At 48.8% G+C, this 18799-nt stretch overlaps 2 protein-coding genes across 2 annotated transcripts; one reads left to right on the top strand and one right to left on the bottom strand.

Moving 5' to 3' along the window:
* Window positions 1-982: 982 nt before the first annotated feature.
* Window positions 983-13277, bottom strand: ubald1a (UBA-like domain containing 1a). The gene is made up of 3 exons (XM_047032455.1): window positions 13026-13277; window positions 12360-12419; window positions 983-3581 (listed from the first exon to the last, which is right to left on the bottom strand). The coding sequence occupies exons 1-3, from the start codon at window positions 13131-13133 to the stop codon at window positions 3264-3266; spliced, it is 486 nt and encodes a 161-aa protein (XP_046888411.1). The 5' UTR covers window positions 13134-13277; the 3' UTR covers window positions 983-3263.
* A 2750-nt stretch (window positions 13278-16027) lies between these two features.
* Window positions 16028-18763, top strand: foxj1b (forkhead box J1b). Its single transcript, XM_047032570.1, has 3 exons — window positions 16028-16366; window positions 16542-17179; window positions 17811-18763. Exons 2-3 carry the CDS (start codon window positions 16595-16597, stop codon window positions 18705-18707), a joined length of 1482 nt encoding a protein of 493 aa, XP_046888526.1. The 5' UTR covers window positions 16028-16366; window positions 16542-16594; the 3' UTR covers window positions 18708-18763.
* Window positions 18764-18799: the final 36 nt, after the last annotated feature.

Raw genomic sequence — 18799 nt, 5'->3', positions numbered from 1 at the left:
CTTTGCCACCTCTCATGTTGGTAATGCTTTTAGTGTTCTATTTAACAGGTTTTACATAGTTTGTGCATGCAGCAGACCTATTGTAAATGGGTTTACATATTCCTTTGAAAGCAGCCACATTTGACCTGTTGCCACTGAGTAAACTTGTGATGGTCCAATTAGATTTTGAAATGCTTTTTTAAAATTTTTATATGTAGCTGGTGTCTATTATGCAGGTTCGGTCTCGTATCCAAATTAACATTGAATCATTTAGGTTGAATCGCACTTCAACTCCTAGTCCAGCAGGTGTCTCTAATGAACAGTAGTTTAGCTTACCATGGCAACAGTTGCTGTGGCTGAACAAACTGCGGTTCAGTGTGTTTGCTGTTGGTGTCTTTTCTCTTCATTCCTGCTCTCACTGGCTCTGAACGAATGCGGCCCCATGCCAAGTTGGCAGTTGGCAGCGCTTTCAATTACTCACCAACACTGGTTGGCACACTCTCACACCCACATAACGAACACACACAGCGCTGGGTAGGGTCATCTTTCATTTCTTGCAGAGGAAAGCAGAAGAGGAGACCTCAGGACGTAGAGCCGTCAGATCTTTATTTTCCCCCCGTGTTCCTTTGATTTCTCCTCATTTCTTCCAACGGCAGGTCTGTCCTTCCCTCTGTGTCCAGTCAGACCAGTTTGTGTGTGTGTGTGTTTTCTCTGGTCTGTTGGTGCGGCTGACAGAACTAATGATGTTGACCGTCCTGTGAGGTCAGACCATAAGACGGAGCACTAACTGCCACAACACTACTGGTTAGACAGCCTGTAGAAGCCTGGCTGTGTGTGTGTGTCTTAACTCCCTGCTCTGCTGGTGAGCAGCCAGGCATGAGATTAGCCTGCATCCATCCTCTGTCACAACAAATCATCAACGCGTCCGCTAAGTCGGCTTGTCTGCCACACACAAATACACAGCAATGAATCCACGCTTTTAGAAACAGACACACAGCACAGGTCGACATACAATATTTATTTAGGAACACAAAAAATGATAAGTTAATTATCAGGTAGTCCACAAATATTGTGGGAATGGTATACAGTCATACAGAGGGAAAACAGGCACCAGGAACAGGCAGAAACAGCCAGTTCCGAGGGGCTCCCAGTCCAGAGACAGTGAAGGAGGATGCAAAAGGGATGAAACATTATTTTAGTCAAATAAAAAAAGAAATAGGGTTACTCGTCAAAATCTGGATTTCCTGTATCTTCGTGGGAAAGGGTCCTCATCCAAGTCCTCACTGTCACTTCCCCCAAAAAGTTCCAGCTAATGTTCATAATGTTTTTGTCCTTTTTTCCCTCTTTTATCAAATTCAAAATAATCTTCCGAAACCAGAAGCGAACAATTGAAAGGTGCTCATGCACCCTGCATTAACATATTGCCTTAAATCAGAGTCTCTTATTACTCTGTTTAGCAGTGCTCCATGTCTATCCCCGCACCACCCCCACACACATGTAGCCGGCTGTACTACCTCTCTGACCTACCACTCTGAGGGGGGGGGGGGGGGGGGGGGGGGGGGGGGGGGGGGGGGGGGGGGTCGACAAATACAGTAGATCAAATACTTCCAAGGATTGCAGTGAACTTAATTACAACCCCAGTTTTGCTCTTTTGTGACATAAAGTCTCATCTCCGTGGGTGAACTCAAACAGGTGAAACCAAAGTCAGAAGGTGTGACGGGTTTGACCCAGACCAGGAGTCCTGTGGAGCCAGTACGGCTGGCTTCTCATGGAAATATGCTACAAAACATGGTACAGTCGATGAAACACATCATGCAAAGTGGCAGTCCGCTTACAAAGAGTCCACAAGTATGGACTAGGTTGGTTGTTTTTTTCTGAAGCTTTTTGTTTTCATAAATAGCTGCTTTGATTGGCCCTTCCCCACAAAACAATCAGAAAATCCCACCCACTTTCAAAGCCTCTTTTCAGCCCCCCTCACAAGAAAATGAAAGAAACTATATTATATCAAACCATGATTTTATAATAATACCCAAACCTGTACAACCATTGCCGTAGACAGTCGTTTTTCATCAGTCAATTGAAAGCAAAGCGGTTTGCCATGAACATCAGCGCTTATGCCTTTAGTAAAACTTGTCCTAAAAAAATGTCCTGTGTTGCTATCAACAACGGTTGAGAATCCCTGATTGGCTGAAAGATGTCCAGGTGACCACCGGGTGAGGTAAGAAAGGTCCCACCTTTAGTATGAGGTTGAAAATACCGGATGTTTGTGTTTGTCCTGATGTCCCAGATCCACCAAGGGCATGCTGCCACTGCCATTCCTCTACCGCCACTGTGATTTAATCTCTACTTCTAATCAAACCTTCCACCTCTAATAACACTCCATGGCTCCTCTGTGCCATGATGGCTCTAAAGACTTCTGAAACCAGCTGAATAATGCTGTCCACAAAAAGAAACTGGAAAAAAAAATCTATATTTTAGTACTAGACACCATTTCCTCAGCCCCAGGCAGGCTAATGCTAACACATGCTAACTTGGCCTTAGATCCGCCTCAACGGAGGCCAACGCTGAGTGACGTAAACATTAGTAACGGCAGAGGGATGATAGTGGCATTATGCAGACAAGCCACAGAGCTAAGGGCTGCCGTTTTCTCCCATCCGCTAGCTGAAGTATGCTCGTGTCTGTGCGGGCGCGCGCGTGTGACATCATTATAGACTGCTCACACGCGCACACACCCGCTTGTGAATATACTAAGATAACATATATAACTGCTTCCTCGCACTCTGCGGCACCAACGCTTCTCGACACAAGGTTTCCAGTCGTGAAAAGCACTGGATGAACATAAGGAATAGAAGACGAAAAAAAAGATCTTGCTGCCGTTGATGTCCTTGTTTCAGAGAACATGAAATATCCTTGGGCATGACGATTCTTAGTTCCTACAATTCTCTTATCTATTATTATACTGAGAGAATCAAGACTAACAAAGACTTCTGCTGCTCTTGTTCTTATTACTATGTGTGCGCGTTCCTTTATACATTTTTTTTTATCATCGTTTTTTAACTGATGTTTTTCCACTTCATTCTCCTCATCAATTGTCCATGTAGTAGTTGCTTGGTTTTTCTTGGTTTGTGTAGCTCTCTCGCCCCTCTCACCATCCACCTATCCCGACTATCCATCCTCTCAGTTTCGAAAAAAGAGAAGATAGTCCACTCCTCGCCGCTCCTCCCCGACTTTCCTCCCTCCCTCCCTCCCCTCCTCCCCAGACGAGGCCAATCAGTCCTGGCCCCTCATCTCTCTGCCTCCATGGCGACACTAGCCTTCTGCTCGGAGGCTACGTGTGGGTGGGGGCCCATGTTGACCCCCGCGGGCCAGGCGGGCGGGTGGAGCGGCTGCGAGGGGGGCTGCCCCTGAGTCCAGAGTCCCTGCGGGGGCGCGTTGGGGGGCGCCGCTCCCCAGGAGGCCTGCGGAGGCGGGGATGTCGCCATGGAGGCCAGGCCCATGGGGCTGCTGCTGGTGAAGCTCTCCGACGCCTTCAGACGCGAGAACATGGTCAGAGCGTCCGGGAAGTTGGGAGGCGTGGCTGGCGTGTTGGCGGGGGTGCACATCTGGAGGGGGAAGCGGGGGGGGGGGGGGGGGGGAAGAGAGAGGGGAGGGGGGGAGATACAGATAAGAGAGGTTAGCAGAAGAGAGGCCCATCTGAAGATGGAGAGAATGGCAGTGACGTCACAAAGCCCAGCATCCTGCCAGTCTGGCGTGGCAGCCGTGACAGACTTGTCACCCGACTGTGAGGGACACATGACGAGGTGTGCTGCTGTTGCCTGACAACGGGGGGGGGGGCCACGCCTTCCGAGAAGTGCATTCTTTTTCCACAGCAGCGTGCCAGATGCATGGCTTCTACATGCGTGAGCACACAGCACATCAATAATAAACAACTGTTCTACTCTGTCCAAGACGGAGCGAAGAGAATGCAGAGTCGACAAGGACGTCACAGGAACAGTAAGGCGAGGGGATTGCCGCAGCAAACGCGTACGAGCACGTTTATCACCATCACCCCTGAGTTGCTCTGGTCTACTGCCAGTTACCTCAGCACGTGCTGAGAGCTGGGACTAAGGGACCTTCTCTGCCCGGGACAATAACAACGTCCACAGGACTGGGAGGAAGATCTGGGCCTCATCTAGGGGGCTAAAAGTAGACAGCGGGAATGGGTCATCTATCACACGTTATCATCTGCAACCAAAAACACGGAGTAAAAATAGCAAACAAAGCAACAAAGGGATATTCGGAGAACCGTGACTGCGGAAATCGCTGAAGGCTGGAAAAAACAGGGCAATTCTCGGGAGAACTTGAAACAACCAACGCTCTGGTCCGTTTTGTGTAAATTAGGCATCGATATAGGACATATCTTCATATCTTTCTATATATAATTTGACAGGAGCACCCACAGTGGGCTGGCCATGGCAGTTCTGCAGCAGCTAACTGTTTAACCTGGGGGGCGGGGGGGGGGGGAGGCAATGTATGCAAGGCTGGGGGCTATAAATACAGGAAGTTGCATGTTGTGAAGGGTGAGCATGTCCCCACTGCCCTCAGAGAGGAAGTGCTGGGTCATGTCTCTGCTCCACTTCCTGTGGTAAATGGACACCCTGCCTCGACAGGATCTCTCTACCTCCAAAGCGCCCCTCCGGTATGTCAAAGTGGCCAAACGTTCGCTCAGATTGTCTTACTGCTGAGCATACATCTGCCCCTCTCACTCACACACACACACACACACTCTGGCTTGACCTTCACACACGACACAGAACACCACAGTGTGTGGGGCCTGGACAGACGCAGAGACAAAGACAAGAAGGCACCTGGGCACCTGCTTCAAGTTACTTTTAAACCAACCCAGGTCACGTGACCTCCGTCGGGGGAATGGGCTACCTGTGGTAGGAGGCGCCATGGGGATCCCATCCCACCTTGACTCACACTAACAAGTTCAGAAATAGATGATGGAGGCTGCTACCACGCTTTAGGGCTGTGGGGATGAGAGGACTAGCAGTGTAGTCTATGTAGAGGCTACTGCTAGCCTCGAGTCTGTATAGAGGCTACTGCTAGCCTCGAGTCTGTATAGAGGCTACTGTTAGCCTCTAGTCTGTATAGAGGCTCCTGCTAGCCTCTAGTCTGTATAGAGGCTGCTGCTAGCCTCTAGTCTGTATAGCGGCTACTGCTAGCCTCGAGTCTATATAGAGGCTACTGCTAGCCTCGAGTTTGTATAGAAGCTACTGCTAGCCTCGAGTCTGTATAGAGGCTACTGCTAGCCTCTAGTCTGTATAGAGACTACTGCTAGCCTCTAGTCTGTGTCGAGGCCTCTACTAGCCTCTAGTCTGTACATAGGCTACTGAAGGCCTTTAGTCTGTGTCGAGTAGGGCTGAGAGGATGAGCAGTAGATTAGGGTTCCAAGCGGTAAAGGACACAGGTAACATTGCAAGGGCTTCTGGGACGCTGTGTGCGTGCAAAGCATGAAATCCAATTGGCTGACACAGGCGGCCCGGGGCAGGTGCACTCCCAGGGAGCGGGGCGATCTCTTATACGCCACACGGCCACACACACACACAGTGTGTTCTAGACAGTAAGCGCTGCACCGTCCACTGCAGAGATCCAGGGAATGTTTGTTCTAGCAGGAGAGAGTTTTCTAAACAGAGTCGAGGCAGAGGGGTTGCCATGGGGACTGGAACTGAAGTGAGACAGTTGGTGTGTTGTTGATGTCGAGTGTTTGTGTGTGTGTGTGTGGCGAGGGGGAGATGAATATCCCTCTCCTTCTTTTGAAACTTGTTTTAGCAACCACTCGGATGTCTGGCCTGGCCTTGTCTGTGTTTAGCCCCAAACCCTGAACACCCAGCTCGGCTGTATAGCTAGGAGATCCAGACGAGCTGTTATTTCCACCAATCAAGGACCTTCTGACAGGCTGGTCAGGATGAGCTGGGGTCCACTGGACTGACTGACCAATCGTCTGTTCGTTCTCTCGTTCCTGTTTCCTTGTGTGGTTACAGTGTGGCTCCGGTCCACAGTGTGTCTGTCCATGTCAGCACTTGCAACCCCTCAGAGGATTGTAAGGAAGAGAGAGGGGGAGGGAAGGGGGGGGGGAGAGGGAGAGAAAAAGAGAGCGAGGGACAGGCTGAGAGAGAGAGGGGAAGAAAAAGAGAAAAGGGAATAGAGAAAGGGGGAAAGAGAGAGACAGAAAGGTAGAAAGAGAAAGGGAGAGAGAGAGTGTATTACCCTCTTTCGACCCACCCACATTCCCTACCAGTCCTTTGGTGCTGCGGACTCTGTAAACATTTCTGATGGATTTACAGTTTTCACAAGAAGCCTTTAAAATCTGCTCCTTTTCTATCCGCCTCCCTCTCTCCCTCTCTCTCTCCCCTCCCCCTCCCCTTCTCTCTCTCTCGCCAACATGCTAGCAGGTCCAGCTGAATGAACTCTGGGCCTTGTAACAGCTGGACATGTGATCCTCACCTCAACAGCCTGGACGGAGAGAACACAGGTTAGGAGTAGGAAGCACAGCGAGGAAAGGAGACAAGGACACCAGGTGAGGAGATACCCAGACGGTTCAGACTGAGGTGACAAACATGACAAAGTCACACGTCCAGGTATATGTAACAGGTTGCATGTTATGCCTTGCAACACTTGGGTATATTGTTTAAGAATGGTTGCCCTCTCAGTGTCAGCTGAACAGGGCTCAGAAACAGGTTCCTATAAGGATCAGATTGGACGGTTGTAACCGCTGACCCTGTGGACACTACAGTGACCTACCCCCTACATATCCCCCAGATCTCTTGTGCTCTCCAGACACTGTGAAGGAGATCTGCTGATCTCCAGGTGTCCTGGCTCCCCAGACGTCCTCCACCACACCCACGGTCCTCTGCCGGGATCGTTCACTCGCTCAATCACCCGTTCATTCCTCCTCCAAGTAAAACGAGGCAACGTATTCAGTGGCTGGCGTGCTCTTTGAACTGGCGAGCCTCCTGTTAGACTGTGTGTTTGCTCTGCGCTGCACTTTGTTCCAACAGCATTCGTGCTCAGCAGTTGGACTCGGACACACACCCGGACGCACACACGCTGCTCAGCCCCTGATCTCCTGCATCCTTCACAGCCCCCCTGTGACGCCCCACATGATCCCATGCTCCTGGAACAGGCAGCCACGGGAGGCAGCGTAAAGAAGGAGGAACACATGATCAACTCATTTCTTTAATGTATCATCGGTTTACCAGCGTCGTCCGTTTCCACACATCTGCACTGTGAGTGTGTGTGTGTGTGTGTGAGAGAGAGATACTGATTGAGAGAGAGAATGCATGAGCCTGAGCGCGTGTGGGAGAGAGTGGCCGTGCAATTGTCCTAATGACAACAAAGTGTTTGTTTGTACAAATAACAAAAGGTGGCTGGAGTAACAGAAGCCGAACACCCAGCGGTGTTCATACTGTATCTAGACAGAACCTTCCAGACTATGTCCTGCTGTCAACACATACATTCACAGACTACCATGTACAGAATTAATCACACTCCCCCCAACAAACAAACACACACACACACACATATTTGACCTCTCTCACCCCCCATACACCTATTCTCCCATGCACTCACACATCTGGAAAGAACAGACCATGTCTGTGTAACTGTGAGATTATGCATGCGTATGTGTGTGTGTGTGTGTGTGTGAAACCCAAGTGTATGTGTGAAAACCCGAGAGAGAGAGAGAGAGAGAGAGAGAGAGAGAGAGAGAGAGAGAGAGAGAGAGAGAGAGAGAGAGAGAGAGAGAGAGAGAGAGAGAGAGAGAGAGAGAGAGAGAGAGAGAGAGAGAGAGATTGTTGCGTTGGGTGTTCTGGGAAGCAGTTCTGCAGGAGACAGGGAGGGCAGCAGTCAGAACATGCGGAGCACAGACCAGGCCCCGTCAGACGTGGCCCACTGCCACGCACTCTCAAAACATCCCCCATAAAACACATGACACACTTCATTCCACGGTTAAAACATCATTGACTCGCTCAGTCCCGGACCTCGCCGGGCAGACACAACAGTTTGTTTCTCGGAAAAACCACAACTCTAGTTCCCTTTCCCCTGACGCCTTCCTCTCAGTGTACCCCTTGTACCCTCTCCTTCTATCTCCCCTCTCCCTCCCTCGCCCTCCGTCCTGCCGCTGGTGGGATGAACATATGGAGCCGCAGACAGAGACTGCCTCTCGGACAGTGAGTCAGGCGGCCATGTTGTCCTGTGGACCATGACCGACACACTCTGCCTTGTTGTAGAGAGAATGGAGGCCGTGAACGGCAGACAACCGCCGGCTGCTGAGAGTCTACGTGTGTGAGGGAAGACTAAATGGAAGCGGTGTGTGTGCGTGTGTCAGCAGTTTGGACCATCTAACAATCTTTTAAAGCCCCACCCAGACACAAACCACATGTTTGTAGTTACCAGAAACAACTGGCCTCTTTCCTCTGCTCCCACTTTCCCAACCTCTAATATTCATAGTGCCAGGAAACAAGCTTTCATCTCTTCTTTATGGATGCCCTACGGTGCCCAGTTCAACTTCGCTCCACCCAGAGACGAGGCAGGGAGGTAAGGAGGCAGGCAGGCAGGGAGACAGGCAGGCAGACAGGCAGGGAGACAGGTAGGCAGGGAGACAGGCAGGCAGGGAGACAGGCAGGCAGGGAGACAGGCAGGCAGACAGGCAGGGAGACAGGCAGGCAGGGAGACAGGCAGGCAGGCAGGGAGACAGGCAGGCAGGGAGACAGGTAGGCAGGGAGACAGGCAGGCAGGGAGACAGGTAGGCAGGGAGACAGGCAGGCAGGGAGACAGGTAGGCCGGGAGACAGGCAGGCAAGGAGACAGGCAGGCAGGGAGGCAGGCAGGCAGGCAGTGAGGTAGGGAGGGAGACAGGCAGGCAGGGAGACAGGCAGGCAGGGAGACAGGCAGGCAGGGAGGCAGGCAGGCAGGCAGGGAGGCAGGGAGGGAGACAGGCAGGCAGGGAGACAGGCAGGCAGGGAGGCAGGCAGGCAGGGAGGCAGGCAGGCAGGGAGGCAGGGAGACAGGGAGGGAGACAGTCAGGCCGGCCAACAGCCTGAGGGGTTCGCTGCAGTGAAAGCTACTTTTGTAACAGCCTGGTTCACCACAGTGCGACTATGACGGGTCCCTCCTGAAGGCAAAATGACATCACATCAGCCATCATAAACCACAACAGCGCAATCATTCAAATCCATACAAGCCTAGCCCAGGCTGGGTGAGTGTGAAGGGTGTTTTTAGGTTTGTGTTCAGTCACATGCTTCTGGTGCACTGAAGTGGAAGTCATGCTGCTTCCTGCTCTGTGGTTAAAAGGAGATTCATTCATTCTACTGCTGATGTGTGACCCCACCACACACACACCACTGAGTCAATAGATTCTCAAATCCAATTCAGCAAGATTGACATAGAGATAGAGCGATAGAGAGAGACAAAGAGAGAGGTAGAGAGAGGTCGAGAAAGAGAGACAGAGAAAGAGGTCGAGAAAGAGAGAGAATAAATTGAGCAGAAGTAGCGAAAGGTATATAGTAGTAGAGAACCCCTGTCTGAGTTTTAAGAAGGGTCCATTTTGGGTAGTTCAGGGCCAGCTTCCTGTGCGTCGGTGACAGTGTTTGTATGGGCAGGGAGAGGAGCAGGAAACCACAGAGCAGGAGAGCCATGCATTAACAACAAAGAGACCTAATCTAAACATGGCTGAACACAGACAGGCCTCAAACACACACACACACAGACCGCTCTTCTGACATCAGCTACGCAGGAGACACACGGGCCAGGGATCTACTGAAGGGCTGTGTTTTGTTGTCATGACAGTGTGGAAAGAGACCAACTCAAAAGAAGTGATTCATCGCAGTCCTTCTGTCCCAAGTCAAGATACACACGCCGCCTCGTACCCTCCAACACCCACCTCTGATTCCCTGGCCCTTCCCCCTCTCTCTCTCTCTCTCTCTCTCACACACACACACACGCACACACATACAGGATGGACCTTATAATGGGGTTTCTGTGCAGAGATTAGCGTTTGTTGTGTGCGCTTCCAAACAGTGAGGCCTCTAGCCCACAGGATAGGGGAATGAAAGAGCTCCCAGTTTAAAGCCTCCCCTTCCACAACACCAGCACCAGCCCAGGGAGGGGACACTGTCCTGCACCCTGTGCTACAACACTGTTCCATGACCCATTTAGTGGTCAACTCCAGATGGATCAACGGTCACGTAAAAAACATGTTGTCATTTGTAACTTCTTATCCGATTTTTGGCTTGAGACGTGTAATGATTTCAGAGAAATAGTAGGTGCTGGTTTAATTCCACAGCCAGAATGCAATCATATAGATTTGGGATGACCTGATTAAAGGTTAGGCTGGTGGTGTGATAGCAGACAAGCCCTCCTACTCTCGACAGCAGCGTTGTATCGTGATAGGGGATGGACGGAGAGTAAAAACTCAATAAATGAGAAGGCCGCTGAGACCACATCATAGGATTCTGCGCTAGAGGTGCCATCACGACTATTCCCATATTCACCTAGGCACAGGGGGGGCAGAGGAGGCGAGTAGTACCAAAACACTCAGGTCTGTTCGTCAAACTGTGTCAGTGGTAGGACACTCTGAGGCAAACTCTTAGATCTCCCTGGCTAGGTCAAACAGCAGTGGATTAGATCACCTTTGAGCTGAGGGCACAGGGGCCCTGGGCTGTGAGGACTTGCAGCCGCCCTGCTGAGACCTGAACACGCTCCCAGACGAGCCGGCCTGGCATTCACAGCCCCAGTCCAGTTTCTCCACGCAGACTCACTCTCCAACCCATTTCGCCCATGATCCACATGTCATGCTGGCCTGTAGACTAGAGTGTGCATTTACATTTACATTTAGTCATTTATCAGACGCTCTTATCCAGAGCGACTTACAGTAAGTACAGGGACATTCCCCCCGAGGCAAGTAGGGTGAAGTGCCTTTCCCAAGGACACAACATCATGTGGCACGGCGGGGAATCGATCCGGCAACCTTCTGATTACTAGCCCGACTCCCTCACCGCTCAGCCATCTGACTCCCAGTGTATGCACTGGCTATGTGGAGAAAACCCCCTGATAAAACCGTCCATGCCCGTGTCAGCAGATAGTGTGTTGGGGGGTTACGCTGCAGCAATAGCTGGTTCACACAAAGGCTCTGCAGAGACAGATGAAGACCCCTCTTGGCCAATTGTTGACACAGTATATGCAGGTGACACATCAGGGCTGGTAAGGTTCTGGGGAGTCAACCTACTTCTTCATCAACAGACGATAATGGACTTTTGAATACTGTATTGTATTCAGTACTGCAGTGTTTTCTGTGCTGAAGCTGCACATTAAGCACACTGGGATGTTATTAATCTTGCATGAGTGGTTTGACAACAATGTGGGCTACTGTAAATATAGAGACATGCACTTTATACATAAAACTAAATATTGTGTCACACGTCCTTTTCCCTTGCTGTCTCTCTTTCCTTTCTGCTCTCTCCCTCCACCATCTCTCATCCAAAACAACAGACCTAAAATGTCCTCCGCTGCCTTGTGTCCATCTGACAGAAATGGGAGAATGCAATTCAATATTCGGATGCACGTACACCCATACACACACGCACACTCCGTTCGCTCAGCTCTACAATTCCCCTGAAATCCCCATCTAGGGATGTTCCAGCAGCTGTTGCTAGACCAGCCATATAGCTGAAAACAAAGGCTTAGGTTGGAGTGGGTGCTTTTAAAACCCAAACAAGATTTTATAATAACCACGCACTGTACTCAGCAGTAGCCTGTATTGCAAGAACACAGTTTGCTTGCACTTATTCCTCCTAAGATACCATTTGCATTAAATTATAATACTTGACTTCCAACGCATTAAGCTTTAAGTCCCGTCGTTACTATTATTTCATTACAAGGAGGCATATACTGCAACGGCAGCAGTTGCTGAAGGCAGTTTTCTTTTCCAGGAAACAGCGTTTTTTTCCCCTCTTAGAAATATGAACGGCCGTTCCGCTTGTGGCATAGGGTACACTGGAATGTGTAATCGTGGTCATCCACAGGAGCTAATGCAACGTTTCTTTCCCCGCTCTCCCTCAGTACTGAGCCCCCCTGTGTGTGAGCGTGGCTTCTGCTGCCGCATGCCTGGCTTGTGTTTATTTCTGGAAGCTCGACTTCGCAACATGGCCGACATGTGCTTTGTTATTGGTGGTACAACACTATAATAACGGCTCTATATGTGTCATGACGTATTACAGTTGCGTGTGTCCCCCCGTTTCTTCAAAGTAACAACACCGTTGATTTGAGTAAGCTGTTGTAATTGGATACACGACATTAGAGGGACGCCACTGTTTACACCCTGTAGTATAGGCTACTTACCATTTGATGATGATGGCCGTATGGAATATTTGTTTCTTGGAAAAAGGCACTGAGGGCAGTCTGAAAGAGATCAAAGAAAAGATTATACGCATCGATTGTATTCATAAATGGTTAATTACTAGCAACTGTAATACACTGTATTGGTTGTCGGGTACATACAAAAAAAAACATGTTTTAAAGATAAACACAATGACGTGAACAATGAGGTCGACTGTCAGATAATGTGTAGATTATCTAACCTCAGACTAAGCCATTCGTGCAGCAAAAATCTAGTCAAAACAATGCCAGCGGTGATCATTGCATAATAGCATTTAGACTGGTCACCCCTGTCATGTAATGTGAGGGATTATAGTATTTATTCTAGAGTCAATTCTAATTGGATAGTTGTATGGTAGGCTATAAGCTTCTACCGGTTCATCCGTTACTACTGATTGTAGATCAAACATAAAAATGAAATGTCCAATTTTACATACATTTGCAAAACATGAATACATAAAAGTTGAGTGAATTGTTCGAATAGGTTTTGCGACTTCTTCTTGCGACTATGCGACTACGGTCATAGCTCATCAATTAATATGGCAGGCCAGTCAAAACTCAGATATGTCAGACATAAACATTAGGCACAGCAAGCTCGTCCTCTCCATGTAGAACGAACACCGACCCTACCTCAAATTGCCAATGTGCGGCTTGCAAAAGCTGCTTCGCCTGATCCGCCGCGCACCCGGCCGTCAGGACAAACTGGTTAATCATAACTTGATGTTTGAGTTCATCCATCTTCGCCGAAGCTTTAGTCCTACTCGCGGCAAGGCGTGTTGTCGATTAAAAACAATATTTCGTGGTTTTAGTCCTCTCTTTTCAGCCTCAGTCGTCCACCATTACAGCCGGTTGAGCAAACACAAATATTTACTGTAAGAGCAGTAGTGTAGGAGCGCCGCCCTGATTGACGTGAAGAGACAGCCAATAAAATGAAAGACGTGACAGTGGGAGTTGTATGCCATTTCCGCTTATTAGTACATGTCTGCTTTTTAATCAAGACAATTTGATAGTGTTAATGAATTAAAAACCTAAAAATATTGAATTTCATGCCTCAATTTTAATGTCAACAATGCACGCCCGACCTCCTCAAACACACAGGTTAAAATCCGTGGGCCAACATGTCACCATGGTTTGTTTTGGACTACAAGTCCCACGAGCACACGCTTTGTTTGTAAGGTTCTAGAAGGCAGTATTTTGTGAATGACGGCCGGTCCTATCCAATTCCCATGCGCGTGGTGTCACCATCTTGCCAAATATGGTAAACAAATCTTCCATCACGAGCACATTGCTCCTCCGAGTGGTACTAAGGACAGTTACGTACGTTGACACTCATGGATGTATTTAGTGTAGCATTAGCAAGCGTCATGTCTGCGCAGTTTTTGCACAGTTTTGCGAGATTTGGCGTACCGTTTTTTTGTTTGTGATGTATGTATTTAATTGAACAAAGTCTTCCATCTGTAATTGCAAGGTCATAACGAGCTCATATTATTTTAGAAATGTACATTATATACAGTAATGACAAAAAGTCAGCTTTATTTAAGAAGCATCTTACAAACACATCTGAGTTAAATTTAAAACACTAAAACATAGCAGTATCTAAACAACGAGATGGAATAGATAGACACTTATGAACATATTCTGGATGGGTGTGGCCATTGCAGGGAGTATTTCCCCCATCGGCAGTAACCAAGTCAATTATTCAAGTAACGTTTAGGTGAATTCCCCTTCAGAACTGCACTGATTCTTTCGTGAAGGAGGACCCTGAATATGTCCCTCTACCACAATGGCGAATGTGATAGTAGCAATATTACAGTAATGAGTGTGATGCAAATGGTAATTATGATAATTATCATGTAGAAGATGGTACACCTCTGGGTACCATTGTCCTTTATTTATTAGCACCCTCGGGAGATATAAGACTTTGGAGACCCTCTCTTTTTCCAGTCAGTTTCAAGGATACATATGTATAAAATTAGCTTTCATTCCAGTTAATAATGCTCTTCTGGGAAATTGGATGCTGTAAACATCCTGCTATCTGCAGCACTCTCTATAGGACATAAGGAAGAAACATGTAATGTATGTATGCATGTATGTATGTATGTGTGTGTGTGTGTGTGTGTGTGTGTGTGTGTGTGTGTGTGTGTGTGTGTGTGTGTGTGTGTGTGTGTGTGTGTGTGGTGTGTGTGTGTGTGCAGAGAACGGGGGAAGTGTAACTGTCTGTGCTAAGGTTCTCATGATAAAGTGTTCTAGTTTAAAACAATTAGAACAGCTGTTCAAACATTGACTTATTTCACCAGCAGACCCTTGAATGAATGGTTGTATTTTCCAAGAAGAGTCTCTGTCACTGACAATGAGCAGCAGCTGCGTTAGCTTATCAAATGTATTTTATCTTAACAGTTCTGTCCCTCACTTGCCTTGAACACATATCACATTTCACAGTAACGGGGGTAGGAGGGCATCAACAGTCTGCTCTGTCTTGGTTTGAGTGCATGTACCTGTACGTGTTTTATACCTTTAATATACAGCCTGAGTTAGCTGTGAATACATCTTATCCTCACCATTAGTGTAGCGAACAAGGTGCTCTCTGGGCGATTGCACCACCTTCTGGTTCATGAAGGCGAAAACCTCTTAGTAGAAACAGTGCAGCACAAAGCCTAAAGGTTTGAAGGTTAGTGTGAACGTTTGATTTAGAGAAGCAAATACAGAGACTGTATCAGTATGGGAGTGTTGGCATAAAATCAGATATTTGCCTTTTATCTATCTAACTATACCTCAGTCCAGGGGTCTGCATTTAGCATAGTCTTCTGCAGCATTTAACCACTTCAGGGCGTAAGGTAGGCTGACTTTACACTGTAGATGTTCTTGGTCCTCAACATCTGGGCTGGAGTTACCAAGCAGGTGTTCTGCACTGTTGCTTTTAAACTGCAATACACCGTGTTTCCACAGAGTGGCAGTGCACAGTAGGATAATGTAAGCCAGGGTACTTTTCTACAGGTGAATTGTATTGCTATTGTCGAGTGGAATGTACTGGACAAACCGAATAACATCGTTTTTTTCCATAGAACTAATAAGTGTAGGTTTATTCAAAGGCCTGTTAGTCTACAGGATAGTCTGACTGAATGTTCAGTCAGACTACAGTTAAAGTTAAACATTCCATGTCCTACTGCAGTCTACCACCCACATACCCTTTTACATGTGCTTACCAGATATGTGGTATGGCAAATAACAGTTTACCGGCTCAATGTTGACAAAGGTGTTGAATGATGAGTGTAAAGTGCACGCTGCACACGCGGGACTTGTGGCGCTAATTTTCAGCGCTTTCAGGGGGCGGTGTCGCTCAACACATCACTCCTACCTATTCAACCAGTTTCCTCCCGGGAACAATAGACTGCAGAGTTGAACAAAAAAGACAAAAAAAGAGTATACCACTCCGAAACCAAAGGCTACATACTCAGAACGGCTGTATGCGCGGCATGTTCTTAATACACTTCAGAATTGAAAGCTCCTTCTAACCCCCCCCCCCCCCCCCCCCCCCCCCCCCCCCCCCCGTCTCCAGTCTCCAGTTGAGCCGTTCGTGTGGGTGACTTACTTGAACAAGTGAAGCCTGAAGAGTCACCGAGCCAATCAGAGACCTGGAAGACAGTTAAAGGACTCGTGGGCTGTCTCTCCACCTTTATCAAGGACTATTCCTCAACCTCCGCATAACATTCAAACACTGTCCTTCACACAGACGAACATCATTAGAAGAATTGGGCGGATTGGATTAAATTCCATAATATGGATGTTATCTATTTTTTCATGTGAGCTACATTTGGATTCTACTTTGGGAGTCTTCCCACTCTGCACTTGTTACCGAAAGGATAGATGCTCCGCCTGGGTCCCCGGAGAGTATAGGTTAGAGCGCAGGGACGGACCGACCGCTGCAACAGGTGCTCCTCAGCTCGCGAGCATATCGCTGAACTGAATTCGAGGTAGACAAATATTAATGCATCATGTTCAGTATTGTTGATATTCTTGCTGTTCATTAGGACATATGCCAGTGTTGTGTGTAATGTTACTCTTGATTGCGTGAATGGGTTAATTACTTTTACATATTGTTTTTATTTGTATTCATTCGAATTTGTTTATTTTTTATTTTTTATCTAGGACCTCCGATATTATATTTTCTCACATTTTGAGAGGAACCCGTTACGCACATAATGCCTGTTCTGCTGAGCCCGGAGATCGCCGCCATGTTTAAAGAGAAATGGCTGCAGGTGCACCCGGAGGGTCAGGGTGACGAGGCCGGATCTCAGCACCTTGACGACAGTCTCACCAGCCTCCATTGGCTTCAAAACTTCTCAATCCTTAGCGCAAATCTAGAGAGTCGACCCACCAGCTCCGGCTGCCCCTCACAGCAGCACTTGCTGTACCACCAGCGCCTGTACCCCCAAGGCACCGACTCGCCGTCCAGCCCACCAGCCGGGGATACTGCTGCCACGGGGATGCCTCTATGCCTCGGTAGCCCCGTTACCTCCGGTAGCAGCTCCACGGACTTGCGTGGGGCGCATTACTCACAGACTTTACACTACCCGCATGACCACCTCCACATCACAGCGCAGGTCAGTCCCCCGGACGAAGTCGATTACAAGACCAACTCGAAAGTCAAGCCGCCGTACTCCTACGCGTCTCTTATATGTATGGCCATGCAGGCCAGTAGCCAGCCCAAAGTGACCCTGTCCACTATTTACAACTGGATCACAGAAAACTTCTGCTACTACAGACACGCAGAGCCCAGCTGGCAGGTAAAATATCCACCTCTCTCATCCATCTGTCATTTATGGGATTCTGTCTTTCTTTCTATCTTTCTCTCTATACACAATATCAAGAATATGGATATAATTAAACATATTAGCAAATGGACTGCGTGCAATATTAATATTTTTTTATAACAATAAAATAAATGTGCCTGCTTGCTCGAATGAACATTCATCTCTTTCTGAAATGTCAAACATCCTGGTGTTCTAGTGGCTTGTCTCATTGGTTTGATGACAAGTGTTCTAGGTAGGGGGAGGGAGAGAACATGGTGTGTGTGTGTGTGTGTCAGTGTTAATGAGGATTCCTGAGAGAGCTGGCAGCCGAGCCCAGCTGATCATGTTTGAAATGCACTGAGCGCTGTTACTTGAAAGCCTCATTAGGTACATTTGCTTTCCTATACAAACAACAACAATACCCCCTCCTCCCCTTTACATGCCTTTATTTCTCTCATTCTGTCCTTTCTCTCTGGCTCCCTCTCACACACACTCATGCACCTACCGACGACCACACACAGACACGTGTGCACGCACGCACGCACACAAACAGCAGATTGTCTCAAACATACAACCTGTTTCCAACACGGGTTTAACACGTTCCTTAACATGATCCTTTCCTTAGAACTCCATCCGCCACAACCTCTCCCTCAACAAGTGCTTCATGAAGGTTCCACGGCAGAAGGACGAGCCGGGGAAGGGGGGCTTTTGGCAGATCGACCCTCAGTACGCCCACATGTTCGTCAACGGCATCTTCAAACGCAGGAGGATGTCCACCAACCACTACAGCGGCGGCGGCAGCAGCAGCCACAGACAGAACAAAGGGCCGCAGGGCCAGGCGTACCACACTGGCTCCCAGGGCCGGAGCCAAAATGGCTTCCTCTCAGACACAGAGGTCTACCACGGGGTTGGGGTGGGCAGCAAACGCAAACACCTCTCTCCCAAACACAACAGCAAGCTGGTGCGGATGCCCAAGTCCCCCCTGCTAGCGACGGAGGCTAACGGGGCCGACATCCTGAGGGGGGATTTTGACCTGGCGTCCGTGTTCGACGACGTCCTGAGCGGGAGTTGCAGTACCTTCGAGGACCTGGACATCAACACGGCGCTGAGCTCCCTGGGCTGTGAGCTGGACCTGAGTCTGCAGGGGAGGCACCCTGCTGGGCCGGCCAGGTGGTGTGGAGAGGGCGAGCCCCACATCCAGGAGCAGGCCCAGAACCAGCTCTCTTATGGCTACATAGAACTGAACAGTGCTATGGGATGTACCATGATGGAGGACATACAGCTCCAACAGCAGCAGCAGCAGCACCAGGATCTGCTGTTACAGGCACAGCTCCATCCCCTCCACCAGTTTGAGGAACCCGCACTGTTCCTAGAGCAGCAGGAGGTGGTGGAGGAGGTGCATCCCTGGGAGATCAAAGAGGAACTGCAGGTGATTCCTCTGGGTCTGGAGCAGGGCTTCACCCTCTCCGATGGCTTCTTCTCTGAGCTGCAGCCCTGGGAGAGAGGTCAGGTCTACATGTGACCTCCGGAATGTACCAGGCCTCCAGAAAGATGACTACCCCTCTCTAACTAACACAACTACCGTATCAAATGTAGGGTTTTCCAAGTCTGTGG

Source organism: Hypomesus transpacificus, chromosome 13 (assembly GCF_021917145.1).
Source record: "Hypomesus transpacificus isolate Combined female chromosome 13, fHypTra1, whole genome shotgun sequence".
Classification (NCBI taxonomy): Eukaryota; Metazoa; Chordata; class Actinopteri; order Osmeriformes; family Osmeridae; genus Hypomesus; species Hypomesus transpacificus.
This window is presented reverse-complemented; position numbering and strand designations above follow the sequence as displayed.